Raw genomic sequence first — 19,437 nt, 5'->3', positions numbered from 1 at the left:
AATTAAGATTAGACCTAAAAGCATCAGAGAGAAATGAAACTCAAAATGTAAATTGTTAAGCTTAAAACCACAAAAAGCCTCAAACCTATGAAGGCAATAAATGGAGTAAAGATGATAAGCAACTATGCAATAGGATAGAAACATGAGACTCTACCTTTCTTGAGTCTGTATTTAGAGCATTCATTACAAGCTCAACACGGATAATTTGTGCAAGCAACCATGTAACATGATTTGTCCTGAGAATGTGTTGATCGCCATCTTGAAGTCGAGAAACTAGCTTGTCAACAAAATCAACAAAATCAATGCATCCATGTTTCATGAGGAAAAAGAAGACGTCTGAAAATATAAGCCATTCCTGCCAGCAATTTGTTTCTGCAGGTTAAGAATTTGGAAAAAATATAAATTAGAACAGTAAATAATAAATGTCTCAGGCTGACAAGAACTTAAGTTCTGTCCTTCCAAGGGATCATTTAAAGGAGTCCATTTATTAAGGCATATAAAATACCAAAGCATGGCCAAACTCCAAATACAAGAAGCATACAAACTCATGCCAATACAAATAACCATCAGTCTCATCTGCGAGTCTAATCCATACATTTGGACAAGTTTGGGACAGTATGATATTGCATAATACAAGAAAAAGGTTCACTCCTAATCTTCAAAATCAGATTCTCATTAGTATAAAGGTGGACAAATCATCCTTCGGATAACATTATGAAGATCAAATGAAAAACGTCATCTCCAGATGTTAGCAACTTGAATCTTGTGTCGTGCAGGTAGAGACAATCTGAAAGAGAAGCAGTCTCAAGGATTGACCACAAGATCACCTTCATTCACTAAACATAACCATTAAAGCCTACATCTTGTTCTTTATTTCAACTACATTTGCGACATACTTTGCAGTTTCTTCAATATGCATCATTACAGTAAGTGATTAACATCTCAAATAGTGTTCACATTACTTTTACTTTACCCCCCAGAACATTCCATCTGGCCACTCAAGACACTGACTTGCAGAATTCCCATATCAAAGCCCCTCTAGATTATTGACAAAAATTCTCGTGATAAGTGCCCCCCCCCCCCCCACCGGCCCCCCCCCCCCCACACACACACACACAAACCAAAAAAAACAGAAAAGGAAAAAGGACTTCAAGAAGGCAGACAACTTTAAAACTTTTGCATATCCTGGGCGTAGACCTTCTAAACTCTCAACACCAACCATCACCAGCACTTGCGAGCTTCCAATTAAGCAAATCAGGAGGATTCCATAATTTCCTGTACTTTCTAATACTGCATTTAGAAACTTGAAAATATGAATTCTTACCTGAGTTTGTCAACTTCAGTAATTCCACAATCCTATCTATTGCTGCCTCGCTAATCATCTCAGACGTAAAAACAGCACCTGGTGTAGGTCCTTGTGCATGAAGCCTATGGCAGGGTGCCAAAAGCAAAACACGTCTCCACCAGTCAGGAGATGGAGTGTTACGGAAAGCATGCCTCAAACATCGCAGAGCTCTCTCCCAGTCAAGACTTCCTCTCTGAATGGATGATGCAAGCTCCTACCCAAATAATGAATAAAGCAAGATGAAGTGATATAAATTAAAACTGTTATGCCAGTTTATCAACAAAGATAAGGCACCAACACTTATTCTCTCTGGAAACTTCTTCATTGATGGGCAATCGACAGACTTTTACAAATTATTTTTAGTACATCATTTAAGTAGGATCTCACCTCGCTACACATTGAATTTCTGCCTTGATGAGCGGCAAGTCAGCCTAATGTTACAGATTTGTTGCTCCATTTGTATGTTTTAAAGCTGAAGTGCAAGTTCAACATTTGTTTTGTCTTGGCAGCTTCTTGTAATAGCCACAATGTCAAGTGTTTAAGAAATATTAGGTGTCTTTTAATGTCACGAGTCACAAGTTGTGTCATAGATATTGTCTCTTGTTTTTCATAATGTTAAAGCTGAATCTCATCCTACAGTTACAACCCACTGGAGTATTATTCCAAAGAGATTAGATATCCAACTTTTCTCATATCCACAAAGACAGCGGGGATCACGTGGATGGCTTTAGAAAGAAGGAAGCAACACCATTTTTATCATTTTGGAGCTCTCTCTCAATTCTAAGGCTAATGTAGCTTTAGTATCATCTTTGAGTAATCATCAGGTTCAGATTCACTGATTCTTTCAGTTCTAGACAATACATTTCATTTCCAAATTAAGGATATAATATAACCCCCAGAAAAAATTAAACAGAAAAAGACATTACCTCTCCATGCAAAGGTTCGCCAAGCACACTTGGATATGTGATAGGTGAGTATCTCATGTTAGTCACTGTTTCCCCAGATATGTTGGTAGTGGCCTGAGGTAAAAGTCGAGGAGTTCCAAATGTAGGGCAGTGAAGATGTTGGTCTAACATTTGCATGTGTGTTGCCATCATATCTCTCCTCCTGTGAATTTCCAGAATAAGGGTAAACAGCGCCTCATCATCTGGTATGTTCTCAATAAACTGCAAACCACTGCGTATTAGTTCATAAAAGGGCACACGGCATTTGTTATCCTCAACCAACAGCCAAATCACATCTAAACAATTGTGTAGCCATTCAATTAAGGCCTTGTCAGGCTTCCAGAATTTTGCACTATCAAACTCATCAAGCCCTTGCTGTTTCTGATCCCAATTAACAAGCCAATTCAACATGTGGTTAAAGATATCTGCACATGTAACTGGCTTTAGATTAGAGTCAAGGCCTATCAAAATTATTTTGCACGATAGTCGGCGTAAACTGCTTATAGCATTTTCCCTAACAGATACATTGACCCTCGCTGACTGTTGACCAGTGCAGATGACATCATTTGACTTCATTGGAGACAATGTGGCACAAGATGATGGCTCGGCTGCTGATTGTGCAGGGGATCCAATACCATGAATCGACGGCAAAGGTGAAGCAGGATTTGACGACTGAAAATTAGTGGAATTAGGAACTGCATTTGAAGGCGGCAAGACTCCCGATTGTGATGAGGTGGCAGAAGCAAGGGCAGCCACTGTTTGACTCCCCTGACCAACAGGGCTCTCTGCAGAAGAGACAGAAGAAAGAAGAGATGGCAAGAAAGCATCCCAGTTTATGTACCCTATATTTGACAAGCTACGTAATGCAAAGAGCAAGAACTCTGCCCTGGGAGCATGATCACAGCATTGGATAACCAGAGATATCAGGACAGATTCTGTTACAGCACGTAGTTGCTCCTGGTCCTGTAAAACATACATTGTAAAATCAACAATTCAACCAACCACATATTCTAAATAAGAAGAAACATAGTAAATTGAATAGCAACAGTTGTGTATATAAAAACTTACAGGAAATTGGCTCTGTATCTGCTCAAAGTCAAAGATAAACTGTTCATTAGGGGGAGGAAGCTCTCTGTTAATAGCAGTAACCCGCTTCTGTGTCTTATTCCTGTAATTTGCTTTACCATTATCTATCAGAAGAATTTATTTATTCGCCAAACCACAAACTAAAGAATCCATGAAAATAGAAAATCAATATCCGAATGAGTCCAATTGAATCAAAACACATATAGAAACAAAAGAGCAGCGAGATAATGCAGTGCACAAAATCATATAATATGTAAATACGTCATTTCTAATCAACTAGATGTACAAGTAGTCGGGGCTACACTTTGACTCCATTGACCAACTAGTAAATCAGAAAAGTAACTACCACCAAAATGTTCTTTACTTAGAAACCAATAAGACAAAATAATGGCTAAACTTTAATTCTTCTGGACCTTAAACCCCCTAGATTTAACATTTCTAGTTAAGACAAACTAGTATATACATAGATATCTATATTACACAACACACACCTACAAGTATTTCTTATCAGCATACCTAAGCATCTTCTCAAACAGGAAGTTATGAATATACTAGGCAGTAGGCACCCTAAAAATTGGATTTCCATCTCTTTCTCCGTGGTATTGCTAATTGCCCACACTGGAGCAGTAATTGAATGCCTCAGGGCTCCAGGTGCTTATTGCCTACTGGTCAGTTAATGAATAGAAAAGGAAAAAGGTGCTTGTAAAAGCCTGAATTCCGAAAGCTGCTTACCTATATAATTACATATATTCAACAAAAGGTACATTTTTATATACCATAGGAATCCTGCAAACTAAAACTAATGGTTGAGAGACTGCAAATATTCATTTGGCATATAGAATATACATGGATGATAGAACTAACCATTCTTTTTCAATTTTCCAAATATCAATAAATCATTTTTCCTGATCTCCCCCGTGTTAATTAAACGTCATGGCATCCTCAAGAAGGACCCGCAACGGCCAGGAAATGGGTTTCCATAATTAGGAATTAGGCTTGCATTATACTCAAGCAATCAACAGAGAAAAAAATAAAGAAAAAAAGCTAATTTTGAGGGAAATAAATACTTCAAAAACTGTATGAAGATTAACAGTTACATATTAAATGAAAAAGATGAGGTTATAACTTACGGGGGTTCTCTGACTGATTCATCTGATTTCTGCCGCGCACTCCTCTGCCAGCTCAAAAACAAAGGAAATGGAATTTAAATGAATCATAATTACAAAAAGGATGCAAAAGAAATAAAGAATTTTGATCATGGATTTGTTATACGCACGCCTAGGTAGAGATTGAAGAGGTCGACTACAGCGGGCCGGGCCGGATAGAAATGGTGAGCACGAGAAGAGGAGGAGGAGGAAGGTCTCTGTTGCTGCTGCACCTGCTCCATCTCCGAGATTGACTGGGTGGGTAAGCCCGGACTCGGGGTTGGAACCCGCTGCATCATCTTGGAAACATGAAAAAGCAGACTGTGCGCTGAGGTTTAAGAGAGCACTGAGCAGACTCCACAGAGAATAAGCAGCAGCCTATTATGGAGTATTCGTTTGGGAATGGGGCGCGCGGGGGGGTGGGGGGGTCAAAATCAAAACGTAGAAACCCCGACTTTTTTCTTTTTTTTTTTTTAACTAGACACCCCGACTTGAACTTCGGAAAGTTGGGCATTCGGATTTGGTACTCCAGAAAACTATACCTGTTCAACCGGAGAAAATATATCAAGATAATTTTAAAAAATTTTGTTAAATCAATCATCTATCCCGAATAAAATGAAGGCCCACTTGTTTTCTATTTTTTATTAATTGCCCAATTAGTGCGCCTTTTTTCCTTATGTAATTGCCCAACTAGTGTTCTATCAAAGGGGTAAGAAAGCCTACAATGTTGAAATCAAGCCGCACACAAAAGGCTCAAATCTCATCTACCAAGTTTTCAAGCCAAGTTCTGGTCTAACAAAGTGGCGATCCATGGTTGTACAGGAATTCGAAATGGAGTGAGGCTGAATTGCGTCCAGCCCAAGTGGAACTTCAAGGCGCAGACTCCTCAAGCAAAAGAATCTGCAGCCCTGAAAACAAGGTTCCTAGAGAAGACAGGAGGAGATGAAGAGACTCACCACCAAAGTGTTTGAACCGTTTGCACCTCAGGAGATTTATTCGGCTCTATTGTTTGCAGCTCGTACTCGACTCATCAAATCAGTTCTTACCTCCACAAGTGTTGATTGGGCTAATGTTGGAGATTTTTGTGGCAATGATGCACTGGCTCTGGGTATGCCAAAGTGGCTTGGCACCAGGTGTATCTGTCTAAGGAAGAGGCACATGGTGTTGATGATTAAACATTGTGGCATGTGTTGACATAGAAGTAGGTTCAGTTGGGTGGAATGATTTTATAATACAGAGTGAGGAACCAATCCATCTGGAGTATGAATGGCAACACAAGCTCTGGAGTTGGAGGAAGCTGCTCAAACTTCAAACCCAACTATTAACTGGGGTGCAACATAGGATTGGAGATGGGGCTACCTTGATTGTTGAGATTAGATGTAATTCCTCTTCAGACAGTTTACCATAACAAAAGTCCTCAAATCGTTTCAACCAGCAGGATGTAGTTGGTTACCTTTGATGAATGGTCCCTTCAAGATTGCTAGGAATTATCCACATTGGACAAACCTTGGTGGCAGCAAAGTGACAAAGCATGTATCCTTTGTGATCTCGACGTTCTAGAGTGCCACTGCCATATGTTTTTTCAATGTTTGTTTTTGCAAGATGTCTTGCAATTCTTAAGATGAAGATGAGGTTTTTTTGGGCTCATACAGACTGGCAGCAAGAAGTACAATGGGCAACTAGGAGATGCAAAGCAAGCACTTTGTTCATGTTGCTTTGCCAACTCTATTGGCTTTTTTAGTTTACCAGATTTGGGACGCAAGGAACATGAGATGCTTCCAAGTTCCAGCAGATTTAGCACTCCAAGGAGCAAGTGGTAGTCGTTGTTTTAGAGCAAGTTAGGATGTATATTGATAGTGATGAGCTTCCCGTTTCATTCAATTGTTTGGTTTGTATAAATTATGGTGCATTGCTTGGACTTAATATTGTCTAGCATCGATGGGCTTGTGCTTTATTTTGGACCCCTCTTTTCTTATTTATGAAATTTAATGTTGCTCAAGAAAAAAAAAATATTGGATGCATGCATGTGAATTGTAAAAAACGAAAGTTGTTGCTTTAAATATGGAAGAAGCAGAGCAGTCCTATCGATGTAGGAGGCTCGCATTCCCTCTCTTCTACCGGTCACCACTAGCCAATTAGGGCCCTTATGGTCCTCACCTACTACCAGGTTTGGTCTTATCCTAACACAATTAGTGATCATTGCTTATCACCTTTTGAAGATTTGTGTAGATATACTTTCACCACTCATTACGGCTTTACCAATAGCCCAGTAGGGTATACACATGCAACTCAACAGGATTTTCTCTGGGGGAATTTATTTAATAAATGCCAAAAAAAATTAGTAAAGGCATGCTGTTTTGAAAACTTTAGAAAAGTGAGTGGCACCGCGGTCTCATTTTTTTTTAAAAAAAAAATTCTTTTCTGTGGCACCGCGGTCACAGAGAAGTATTATTTTAATTGCCACCGCGGTCAGTGACCGCGGTGGCAATGATAGTATTTAGCCACCGCGGTTAGGAACTGTGGTGGCATTGTTGTGCTAAAAAAAAAAATTTAATAGCCACCGCGGTATGTAACCGCGGTGGCAATGATATCCGTTCGGCCACTGACACCGCGCTTTGTAAGCGCGGTGTCAGTCAAATTTTTTTTTCCCCGGTATCTGACACCGCGCTATGTTAACGCGGTGTCAGTTAATTTTTCTTTTTCAGTGTCTGACACCGCGCTTTGTTAGTGCGATGACAATCAATTTTTCTGCATTAGCGTCTGTGGCACCGCGGTTTTATTACCTATATAAATCGGACGCTATTCTCACATTCATACACACTGAAAAATCAGGAGAAGCCGCTTCCAAAAACTATCCTTCAGTTTGTTATCCCTTACACTCTCAAAAAAAGTTGTTCGAAAATTCATACACCACCATCTCGCAATTCTTGTAAAATTTCTTCACTTGTTATTTGAAGATTTATAATTAAAAAGGGATAAGTTATTTATTAAATTTTCATGTTATTTGTTGTTTTTTTAAATATCTTATTATAGTATTAAAAAAATTTATATTGATGTGTATTTTATTTTGTTCTGAAGATATGGCGGATTAAAACACTGTTGATATTGTTATATATTTTGGAGGTCAACAAATCAATTCGAATGGTTCTGTAAGTTATGATCGAACTCCACTCGGATTCATGCAAATTTCTCGTAGTACTACATTTGCTGAGTTAGAGTTAATTTTGTATGAAGAAATTGGTATGAAGAAATTGGTATGGATAGGAATAATTTTAAATTGCATATATTCTTTAAATACATAACATTTAATTTTGGCCAAAGGAATGAGATGTTGTTGGCAATTAAAAAGGATCGTGATATGCAATTGTTTTTAAATCCGATGAATGGATATGTATCGATTGATATTTTTGTCGAAGCGGAGAAAGTTATGCAAAATGTTGTACCAGATGACTCAGCTGTTGGTGATTGGGGAACGTATACGTCTATGATAACCCAAGATTTGCCGAGCTTACCAGTAGTAACTCAAGAAATGGGGCGGTTTGGTCTTAATGAAGATTATACAGGTCCATCATCGTATGCAGGCCCCTCATCATATGCAGGTCCATCGTCGTATGCAGGCCCATCATCATATGCAGGGACAAATGCATATTCTGGCTCATCGGATTATGCGGGTTCATCTGAATACAATGATGAAGATGACGAGCTTGAAGCTGATAGCTTGTTGAACACTGAGCAAGCTGACTTAAAACCAGATGAGATCGAATTAGAAGACCAGATTGAACAAAATAATGACGATGATGGTGATGTAAGTATACCTGTTATGATGGAAGTTCTTGGTGAGAATGCACAAGAGCATTTTGATTTGAACATGTCTGCCGTGCCCGACAGAATGAACCTATATCCAGAAGTTCCATTTTTCAGCACAACACATCCAGAAGTCCCTGCAGACTCGATTGATATCCCTACTGGCAAGTGGGGCAATTTTTATGACTCAAACACTGGAGAGCTCGCCCTCGGAATGCTGTTTAAATAAGGACCATTTGAAAGAAAGTGTACAAGATTACTCGGTCCGATTTGCACGATGAGAATACCGAGTGGTGGAGTAACAAAAAATTATGGAAAGTCCCCTGCAGATACGAAACACAGACTGGGTGTTGTTGGATGCTGAGGGCCATATTCAAATCCAACATGGGATTATTTAAAGTTACCAGGTATGCCGGACCACATACATGTCTGATGAATGAGATTTCTATTGACCACGGTAACTTAGGAAAGAGCATGATCGCAACACATCTGCTGGGTATGGTTCGTCAAGACCCATCCTGTGATATAAAACATGTCCAGCAGATTGTGAAAGATAAATTTGGTTTTGAAGTCCCAATACCATAAGGCCTGGTTTGCTTTGAAAGCTGCTAGAGAACAAGTGTACGGCACTTGGGAGAGTTCTGTTCAGAAGCTGCCCAAATATATGGCGGCATTGCAAAAATGGAATCCTAGAGTCGTTGTGGAGTGGATGCATTTGGAAATAGATAGCCCGGGCAGATACATGTTGAATTATGTTTTCTGGGCATTCAAACCATGCATTGAGGGATATCGTTATTGCCGTGACGTTATAAGCGTGGATGGAACACATTTGTATATGAAGTACAAGCATAAAATGCTGGTAGCAGTAACTTTAGATGCAAATCAGCAAGTGTTGCCGTTAGCGTTTGCACTCGTGGACGAAGAGTCACTTGCGTCATGGCGTTGGTTCCTCCGAATGCTTTCCAAATATTTGTTGCCGTCAGAGGATGATCGAGTCTGTTTGATTTCAGACAGGCATGCTGGCTTGATCAATGCTATAAATTATGTATCGGCATTCAAATTTCCTCGTGGAGTACATCGATTTTGTTTACGGCATGTGTGCTAGAATTTTAACACCAAATTCAAAAATATCCAATTGAAGGATTTGTGCTGGAGAGCAGGGGCTAAAGACAACCCTCGAAAATTTGATAGAATAATGGAAGAGATCAAATCATTGAACGAGGAAGCATACGACTGGCTGGGGAGAATCGACAAGGATCAATGGACGTTGGCGCATGATGGTGGTTGGAGAACGGGTATCCTAACTACAAACATGTCTGAGTGCATAAATGGAGTATTAAAAGGTGCGAGACGCTTACCAATTGTGGCTATTTTGCAAATAACGTTATCCCGCTCTGTGCAGTATTTCTTGCAGCGCTCTACACGGTGTAATCGTATGATCAATGCAAATCAACAATGGGCTGATTTTGCGTTCAAGCTGTTCGAAGTGCGACAGGCAGAGGCAGTACGTCACATTGTTCAAAAATTTGACTATAACCAACAATTTGCCTCAGAGGTAACATTGAGCTTGACCGGGCAGGGCTCCCGTACTTATGTCGTCAAATTGAAGCATCGTATGTGTTCTTGTGGCAAGTGGGGTGCAAATGGAATTCCATGTTCACATGCCATTCAAGCATGCCGACATTTTGGGGTTAATGCGTCAAATTTTATTCCTAACTATTACAGTGTACAATCATACAAGAAGACATATCAATGGAGGTTTGAGCCTGTGTACGGTGAAGAATATTGGGATCCGATGGATTTTGAGCTTGTGCATAATCCCGCGGTGCGAGCCCGTCGAGACCCAGGTAGACAAGTATCTACTAGAATACAGAACGAAATGGATAGACCACAAGTACGTGCTCGCCAACAATATCAGAGTCGTCAAGACCGGGGATGATTCTATATTGTTACAATAACTTTGTATTATATTATATATATTGAAATGCAACTTTGTAATTGCAGTCTTGGACAATTTTAATAGACATTTCTGTTTTTTATTTATAATTTGGTCCCTCACACACAAATTTATTTATACTTTGCAATTAATTATTAACATTAAATAATCAACATTAAACATTTTGTATTATATTTCTGTAAGTAATCTTGGACAATTAATAATTGCACAACGTTTTTAATTATTAAGCAATCTTATTTTGTATTTAGTATACAATCTTGGACAATTAAACAATTAATTATTAAGCAATCTTGGACGCATAAACATTAAACACTTTGCAATTAATTATTAAGCTATCTTGGACAATTAATAACCATATTTCTGTAATCATATTTTGTATTTAATAATAATTGTATAGTTATGAATAATGAGAACGGCTAAGTCATGTTATATTTTTTATTAAATTTAATATATTCACTATATACACATAAATTTAATAACTATGAATCTAGATTAAAGTTAAATATTGAAAATTGTACATAACGTATATATATTAAATTTAACTTAAATCTAAATTGCTATTGTGAAAATTAAAATAAAATCACATTGAATAAAATAGAAATTTTATACACATCTCAATTTACATATGCAATAATCATCAAGCTTTCCGTATGTAATACATAAATCTAATAATGTCCTCCGGTGCCACAATGTGGACGTCTTTTGTTTCTTCGAGGAGGATTATCATCTCTTTGGTTACCGGGTGTTTTCACATCGGTGTTTTTGAATGGAACCGGTGATGCATCATATTGTCTTCGAATTTCCGGGTTCATATTATGTGTAAATGTAGAATCAAATGATGGCATGTATGCAGCATATGGAGTGTAATAACAGTCGATGGACCTATTTCCAGGTAAAAGCTCGACGGACCAGCCTCCGTGCAAACAGTAGATGGCCCGGCCTCGGCATAAACGCTCGACAGACCAGCCTCTCCAAATGCGTTGCCACGAGCTGTGTCAGCCGGTCTAACTCGAACACTTGGATACCATGAACTAGAAAAGTTCATAATTTCACGCCCGATCCTACGCGCTCTTGCTCGAGTATCTCTTAATGACTGTTGCTCATCTCCGGAATTTTCACAATCAATCACTAGCTGCTCCATTCTATTGTACTGGTAAACAAAATCAAATGATCAGCATAATCGACAAGCTAAATTAAATGAATATTAAAAAATATAAGGTGCTTACCACATATTCCCAATCACGGGTGTCAGTTGGTCGATAGCCTGACATGTTCATAGACAATATGTTATGTGAATTTTGAACCCGAGTAATTTGATGATACCAGTTCATATAGTCAAGAACGGTATCAAGACCCCCTTGAATAATGGGTCCTTCCACCCTCAGTGATTGCACATCGTACCATTTCGCAACATAGTCTGCGTGAAACGTTGTCCAATTCATGTCTTGACGTCCCCGCCTGTTTATTGTGTGTAAACGACGCTCACTGATTAATGGGTTTGAGGGGATGTCTTGCACAAAGCCAAATTGGCGGAGAACCCTCTCTGGGTGCTGCATCTCTACGATCGAATAATTGATCAATGGACAGCGTATATGCCACAGTGTGCGCGTTGCATAAAAGGGCAATGAATCAAGATCGAGTGTTATATCATCATACGGAGTCCAAATAAACTACAATACGAAATGCCAGTCAATATATTTGAACAAATGCATCAGAAATACACTAAACGTAAAAAATAAATCACAACAATATACCTCATTTAATTGCATACGATCCAAAACGTTCCTTATTATACGAAGAGCGTTGTGTGCCGTATGAGTACGGGATATATGATAAGACCACCTAAAATCAAAATAAAGAAAATTAAGTGAAATCAAAATTATTTATAACTGTATAAATACATAAAAATGTTCATACCGTGCAGCATATGGAGGATTAGGCAGAACATTGTCAGGGTCTATAATGGTCGGCATCAGAGTCGAAGATTCACTCGAGGGAATGGGGGCAAGTGTTATGATGCGAGACCATGCCCATATCTGTAATAATTGCATGGCACCGGCAATATTATTTTTCCCTCTTTGTGATGCTGTACATAGCTCTCGGTAGAGATATGCCAACACTGCAGAACCCAATTTGATACATACTGCTCGTGTATGTTTTCCATATGCCGCAGATATAATAATGACACGGTGTTCCCCGTAGCATCAGGACACAACACCCCACCAAGAATGCACATGGCACATATACGTGCCTCCTGTAACACAGCCTCAAATGGGCTATCATCATCACATGTATTTTCTAATAAATGTTGATATAACACTAACAATTTTATTCTGGACCATCTAAATGCATCTTCATTGGGCATGAAACCCAACCATTAATGACAATAATTTTGCCACCGTTGGGTACTACACCTTGTATCTACCCCGGTAATAAGATTACCTTCCACCGGGAGTGCCCACATGATGGTGATATCTTGCATGTTATATAGTAGCTTCACCCACCGAAAAATGAAAAGTATGTGTCTCCGGGCGCCATCTATCTACTAAAGCAGTGATCAAGTGGGTGCCAATTTCAATATGCCCACACTGCAAAACACCAAGAAACCCCATATTTTGGAGTACTTGCAAAACACGAATATGACGTGGTGCTAGTTGTAGGACGCGAAAAAAAGTAATATCACCACGTCGTACTGATAAAGTTGTATCCGTATTTTCGGACACATCTTCTGATCGATGATTTAATTGCCGGTATAAAACACTGGTATCAATAGGGCCAAAATTCGATATTTTCGCTCTAAATTTTTTTAAAGATGTAAAAATTGTGCAAGTACAAGAACAATAAAATTGGCCGAGAATTTTTTGAAGAAGAGGGAAGAGAAAGAACAGAAAAATATTGCTGAATGTTGAAGGAGGAGATTGCAGAGAAATGTTGAAGGAGGAGGATTGCAAAAATGAATTGTTGAAGGTGAGTGAAAAAATGGGATTGCAGCTCACACTTAAATAGTGTGAGCTGTAATCCCATTTAACAAGTCACGGGCCACACTGTAAAAGTGTGGCCAATAATGTAACTGAGGCCAAGCGCGGTGCCTCAGCCCTGCAGCCTGCAAAAATTGTAGGCTACAGGTTTGACCATTTTTTTTTTTTATAAAAATCAGTGAAGATAGCGGTTCTTCACTGTTTTCTTTTTTTTTTTTATAAAAATTACTGCCAGACCGAGGTGGCACATAAAATATTATTTTTTTTATAAAAACTCTGTGGCACCGCAGTTTGTGACCGCGGTGCCACAGAGAATTTTTTTTTTTATATAAAAATGAGGCAACCGCGGTGCCACTCACTTTTCTAATATTTTCAAAACAGCATGCCTTTACTAAATTTTTTTTTTGGCATTTATTAAATAAATTCCCCTTTTCTCTGCTGCACCAAAATAGAAGAAAAAGTTTTCAGGAAGACTTTTAATTTCTCCTACTCCAACACCAAGTCTTGCACTCTAGGAGTGGGGAAGGGGTGATGTTGCCTCAAATATTTCTATCCAAGCCCGAAGCTAAGGAGGTGGGCCCCCATTGGACAATCTAGCAGGCTTTAATCATGTTAGCTCATGAGCAAAATATGAAGCGTATAGATTGTTTACTTTTTGCTAGCTTGGCAAGCCAAAATATGAGCCCAATCAATTAAGATGACTCAATGTACAACAAGGACAACATGTCACATCTATTTATGACATCACATCAAAAAATCATCAAGTAACCCTCCCAGATTGTTGTCCATGACCATGACCTGGTCATAACAGGTACAACGGAACCCATAGAAATCAAGCTGACTAGCAAAATTCATTTAAATGGTGATAACTTCTTCAAGATAAGTTCAAATCGCAATCCGTTCTTTTTTTCTTTTATTTGGCTAACTTACACAACATTTTAACGGTGTATCATAAAATGCAACTACTTCTGAGATTCACTCTGCAATAGCCTATAAATGAAAGCCTTTGTTCAGTCATTTTAGTAGCGACTATCTTTTACTCTTACTCTCATTTCTCTCTTAGTTTTTAGGGCTAAAAACTCCCCTGTATTTTCTTAAACTTAGTTCAATTATCATTCTCTGTTCAATCTAACTAGCGATATTAATTTTCTCACAAAATGATCGTCATACTCTTGCTTAATATATATTATTTTTTTATTTTAATGACCGTTGAATCTATGTTAATTATATCACAACCGTTAGATCTAATAAGTTGATCTTAACCGTTGGAACTTAAATTTATAAAAAAAAAAATTAAGAGTTCAAATTTTATTAATAAAAAATTATTATTTAAAAAAAAACAAAAACTAAAATTATCCACCCCCAGATCAAGAAAGGGGGGCGACGGTGACTCCGTCGCCCATGGTTGCCGTTGCTCCCAAAAATCTAGGCGACGCGACGTCGCCATATCAAGAACATTATTGCCCTCCTGTGTCGCCGCTGCCCTAATTTTTTTCTATTTCCTTTCTTAATTTTTTTATTATATATTTTAATTAATTAAGAATAATTTTATTTAATTATAATAATTAAATATATTTTTTAGTTAATTAAAAATAATCTTAGATGATTATAATAATTATTATACTTAAATAATATTTTTTAATTAATTAAAAATAATTTTAAATCTAACACTTATAGTTTTTAAATTTCAATTTAAAAAATTGTAAATCTAACACTTATAGTTTTTAAATTTAAAAATTACAAATTTTTTGAATTTAAATATAATTTAATTTAATATTTATATTAATTAAATTTAATTTAATTTAATTTAATATTTCAACTTAAATTATAAAAATTTAAAAAATATATATATAATTTTTTATATTTTTAAGTAAATATATCTAAAAAATATTTTATTTTTTAGATAGATGAAAATACAAAAAATTCACTCAAAAATAAGCAAAAAATGTATTTGTGAAATATATAAATATCATAAGGGTATTTTAGTAAAAGAATATCCAAAAAAAAGAGTCAAAACAGACGTGTAATGCACCTTCTATTAATTACTAATGGAAGGGGTATTTTTTACTGAGTTTTACAAAATATAGGGGATTTTTAACCTATTTTAAAAACACAAAGATGTTTTTAATTTTTCAACATAACACATAGTTTTTAGCTATCTTTTAGCATACTTTTTCACTACACATGACTTTTCAGTTTGTTATCATATTCGATTATTATTCTCACAATATTTAAAGTTTTTCATTTATTTATTTCGTCAAACAAATTACTAACTTAAGCATCGAAATACTGACCTTTATTTTGCAAGTTAGTCCTCCCTTGATTAAATGATTTTTGTGAGGATCCTCAAATCTTTATGGTGCGACTGGACCTTGATATGCATCATTACATTTTATAAAATAATAGATTTTATTAGAAGTAAATTCTTGAAATGTTTGAATATTAAAATCTACTTATGTTTATAAAATGTTACTAATGACAATTTCATCATTAGTATATATTATTTTTATAAAAAATATTAAAATATTTCAACATTTTATAAACTTTCGAACATCTTATAAGATATTCAGTGGAGTTGATGATTGTTTTATCAGTATCACATATAATTAATTCAAAGTTTTAATATTAGTTTGGCATTTGATATTGCATTTCACTTTATAAATGTAGCTTTTTCTAGGAAAAAGAAAAGAAAATCATAATTGGTTCCCTAACTAACATATATTATAAATACAGATGAATGGTACAAGTACTACAAGATATATATTTTCTTAACATTATTATTACTAAATTATATTATTAATTAGATATAGAGATTCAAGTGATCAGCAAATATAATATTATATATGTTACTTCCTTTTCAGTACTTACCTAATTTAAGAGAGTGTTCATATAATTTATCCATAAATTTATTTTATATTAAATTAAAAATATTTATCTATTTATGTGATAAATATTTATTTTTTTCAATATTTAGGTGTTCTTCGTCCTATTATTTATACAAAATATATTGAAGAAATAAAGTTGGAAAGACAAGAGGAAAAAAAATATTTATATTATTATTGGGACACAAACTTAATGGCACATGTTATACAGTATACACCGACGGAATCTCAACCTTACACTCACAAAATTTCCTTTAACAAATTTATATGATTCCCCATACACATCTCAGAATTGTTTTTGATAACTCATTATAATTGAAGTATTTAAAAATTCTTTTTTTTTTTTTTTTTATGAAGAAGCATGAATTATATGTATTGATACCATATGAATATACACCTCAAGCCCAAAGAAGAAATTCAGCTAAAATTATGTTAAGAAGTTAGACTCAATTTGCTTACGTCTAATAGCCCAAGCTTTATTGGCCCACTCATGGTCAGTAGGTAAATCATCACTAATCCAATCAGCCCAATTTTAATAGAGTCCATTCACCTTATTCGATATTTCAACTTTATTTTTTACATGAAATGACACATCACCATCAAAGCATGTGAAAATGAGGCACATGTCAATTGGATCTGGCTAGATAGAAGAGACAGATAACTCTTTTCAAGATTTTAGACTATTATCTTGTTGATCTGATGTAGGGTCCAGATGACGTAGCAAACACAGGATAAATATTATTCCAAGGATTACCAGTAAATATCGCTTGTTCTAGTGTTTATTAGTAGTGGTATACAATCAGTTTACGCACTAATGAAGATCTTTATAGTGGAGCTCTTTTTTTATTATTTCTTTCTGCCATACCCTTAATAGCAGGTTGGCTACACTTATAATTGAAATGAAACCGAACGTTCCATGATTCAAAAATGCTGAATTTCATCTAAATCATCATTTGTCATGATTCTTTGGCATAAGTTTCTTGAATCGGACGGGATATTTAGTACATGATATCTCAACTTTCCATAACCATCCCCAAATATCTAAAAAATCATACTCTTATCAATAGCGGTTCAAATAAATAAAAAAAGTAACAAGTTCATTTAGCGGTGAGTTAAAAAGGTAACAATTTTCACTTTTCTCTCTTAAGTTTCAATAATTTTTTTTCTTCTTATTTTTTGCATTCTACACCCGAATTACACACATTTAACTTCTAACTTTTAGGTTTTATACTAAGGTATATATATATATAATGTGAGTGAACTCTTGTATGCATCATATATATTTTTATAATGAATTCAAAGTGACAAGTTCACAAAGCATTCACAAAAATGCTCCAATAAATTATGATAGTTAGCGAATTAAAATGTTTATTTCAATTTTATTATGCTTTTTATTTTATAAAATATATACAAATTATATGTTATATGAGCAAAAATGATCGTCAAGTGAGTCAAATCTCAGGGTCTTCATCTTGAAGTATGCTCAAGTTAACAAAAAATTGTTAAAAGACAATTGCGAAAAATTTAACAATAATAATGAGTAGCAAAATAATTTTGAGAATAATATCAAGCTAAATCACGTGTAATAATTTCTTGTGCGTGAGGATAAGCGAAAAAGTTACCCTTCACAGTCGGAGAGTGTTGGTATTTATGATTGCCTCTTCCATCCTGTGGAAGGAGCCTGACTCTCCCTGGACTCAGAGAGAAGTTGTTCCCAAATTCAACTGAATCCCTACTTCCATGAGAGCAACTTGTTGCGGATAGGTGTTCCTCTAGCAGATAAGGTTAGTTTTATGACATATAAGGTTACTCTCAAATCTTAAACAAGACGGTTTGGTGATTTGGTTGGACTCCGGACTCCTTTGGCTAGAGCTTCCTAGATCCGTGAGTGGGTTAATCAAAGGTGATTGGACACCTTGATTGAGTTAGCTTGTCACAACACTATGTGGCAATCCTATCTTGGTGGACGCAAGTCAACTACCATTGAGGCGGTGCGTAGAGGCCTAATGGACCTAGATCCTGTCCCCAATCACATCTTCTCTAAAGCCGAAATCTTTAAATTAATTATGGGCCATCAAGCCTCTCACACTAAATTCAAGAGTACCAATATGAAGATTTTGTTTAAAAAAAAGTTTGTATATCTCCTGAAAGGAAAAAAAAAATAAAGAATTAAATCCAACATATTAGACATTCAACTAGGGACAAGTTTGGATTCTTTTAATTAAAATTTGAAAAATCAAGTGAATTAATTAGTGAAAGTGATGAGTGTATTTGGGCAGTTAGGACAAGGTTGAGTCCAACCGAAAGACGAGGAGTGAAGCAAAGAGACAGAACAATAATAGCAGAGTAAGGGACACAAACTTAAATAAAAGAATCCATCCCCATTATTATTACCAACTGGCATATATTAATAATACTCCTGTGTCTGTCCACTCTCACTCACTCCCACACACACACACTCCCTAATTAATTCCCATTACACGCAAACTACATTAAACAAACACACACTCAACGTGCTCTGTTCCCATTTCCTCTTTCTTCCTACACTCCTCCAAGAAAGCATCCGATCCCATTCCTCCGCCCTTGCTGAGATCTCCCCCCGCCACCACTCCTACTCTCTCTCACCGGAGTCGAAAATGTCGATGCATGCAAAGACCGATTCGGAGGTGACGAGCCTGGCGCCCTCGTCGCCCAACCGGGCGGTTTACTACGTGCAGAGTCCGTCGAGGGACTCGCACGACGGCGAGAAGACGACCAACTCCTTTCACTCGACTCCGATTCTCAGCCCGATGGGGTCCCCGGGCCGGCAGTCACGGGACTCGTCGTCGACCCGGTACTCCGGCTCGCTGAAGCCAGGGTCGCAGAAGTCGAGCAATGGGTCGAGGCGGCACCACCAGCACCGGAAGGCGGAGAAGCAGTGGAAGGAGTTCGATGCGATAGAGGAGGAGGGGCTGCTGGATGAGGAGGGGGGGAGGCGGGGGGTGCCGCGGCGGTGCTATTTTCTGGCGTTCGTGGTCGGGTTTTTTGTGCTGTTTTCGTTCTTTGCTTTGATCCTGTGGGGCGCCAGTAGGAATCAGAAACCTGTCGTCGTCATGAAGGTACCTACCTATACATCAAAAAATCCGAACTCATCTTCATCTTTTCAGTTTCTTTAATTATTTTTGTCTGCTTTCGTTGATCTTAATTGATCTGAGTTCCTAAATAAGAAGATTTGTAAACTAAAATTATTACTAAGATCAGCATTTACTGACTGCACTCAACCAGTCAACTTATCACTACTTTAATTAAATATATAA

The 19,437-nt window shown here is 36.9% G+C and overlaps 3 protein-coding genes across 5 annotated transcripts in view; 2 read left to right on the top strand and 1 right to left on the bottom strand.

Annotated features, from left to right (window-relative positions):
• Positions 1–5,044, bottom strand: part of LOC105159839 (mediator of RNA polymerase II transcription subunit 23) — a 19,153-nt gene extending 14,109 nt beyond the window's left edge. For 2 of the 3 annotated variants that reach the window (XM_020696274.1, XM_020696276.1), the window contains exons 1-6: positions 4,652–5,043; positions 4,506–4,549; positions 3,358–3,457; positions 2,272–3,252; positions 1,325–1,559; positions 155–372 (exon numbers count right to left, since the gene is read on the bottom strand). In XM_020696274.1, the coding sequence (XP_020551933.1) occupies positions 155–372; positions 1,325–1,559; positions 2,272–3,252; positions 3,358–3,457; positions 4,506–4,549; positions 4,652–4,819 (1,746 nt within the window). In that variant the 5' untranslated portion in view covers positions 4,820–5,043. Of the gene's footprint in view, positions 1–154; positions 373–1,324; positions 1,560–2,271; positions 3,253–3,357; positions 3,458–4,505; positions 4,550–4,651 lie in introns of all 3 variants that reach the window. The other variant, XM_020696277.1, reaches the window with a different exon arrangement.
• Positions 8,989–10,263, top strand: LOC110012151. Its single transcript, XM_020694774.1, has 2 exons — positions 8,989–9,318; positions 9,466–10,263. The coding sequence occupies exons 1-2, from the start codon at positions 8,989–8,991 to the stop codon at positions 10,261–10,263; spliced, it is 1,128 nt and encodes a 375-aa protein (XP_020550433.1).
• Positions 18,519–19,437, top strand: part of LOC105159829 — a 2,260-nt gene continuing 1,341 nt past the window's right edge. Inside the window, exon 1 of the mRNA XM_011077034.2 lies at positions 18,519–19,239. Within this exon, the coding sequence (XP_011075336.1) occupies positions 18,778–19,239 (462 nt within the window). The 5' untranslated portion in view covers positions 18,519–18,777. The remainder of the gene's footprint in view (positions 19,240–19,437) is intronic.

Source organism: Sesamum indicum, linkage group LG1, assembly GCF_000512975.1.
Source record: "Sesamum indicum cultivar Zhongzhi No. 13 linkage group LG1, S_indicum_v1.0, whole genome shotgun sequence".
NCBI classification, from domain to species: Eukaryota; Viridiplantae; Streptophyta; class Magnoliopsida; order Lamiales; family Pedaliaceae; genus Sesamum; species Sesamum indicum.
The sequence above is the reverse complement of the archived record's forward strand: the minus strand, read 5'-3'. Positions and strand labels throughout refer to the sequence as shown.

Bases quoted from the DNA above. Each gene is read 5' to 3' on its own strand.
- LOC110012151 (XM_020694774.1), top strand. From the start codon at position 8,989: ATGGCGGCATTGCAAAAATGGAATCCTAGAGTCGTTGTGGAGTGGATG. The intron at 9,319-9,465 runs GTCTGTTTGATT...ATCCAATTGAAG, and splicing joins TGCCGTCAGAGGATGATCGA to GATTTGTGCTGGAGAGCAGG.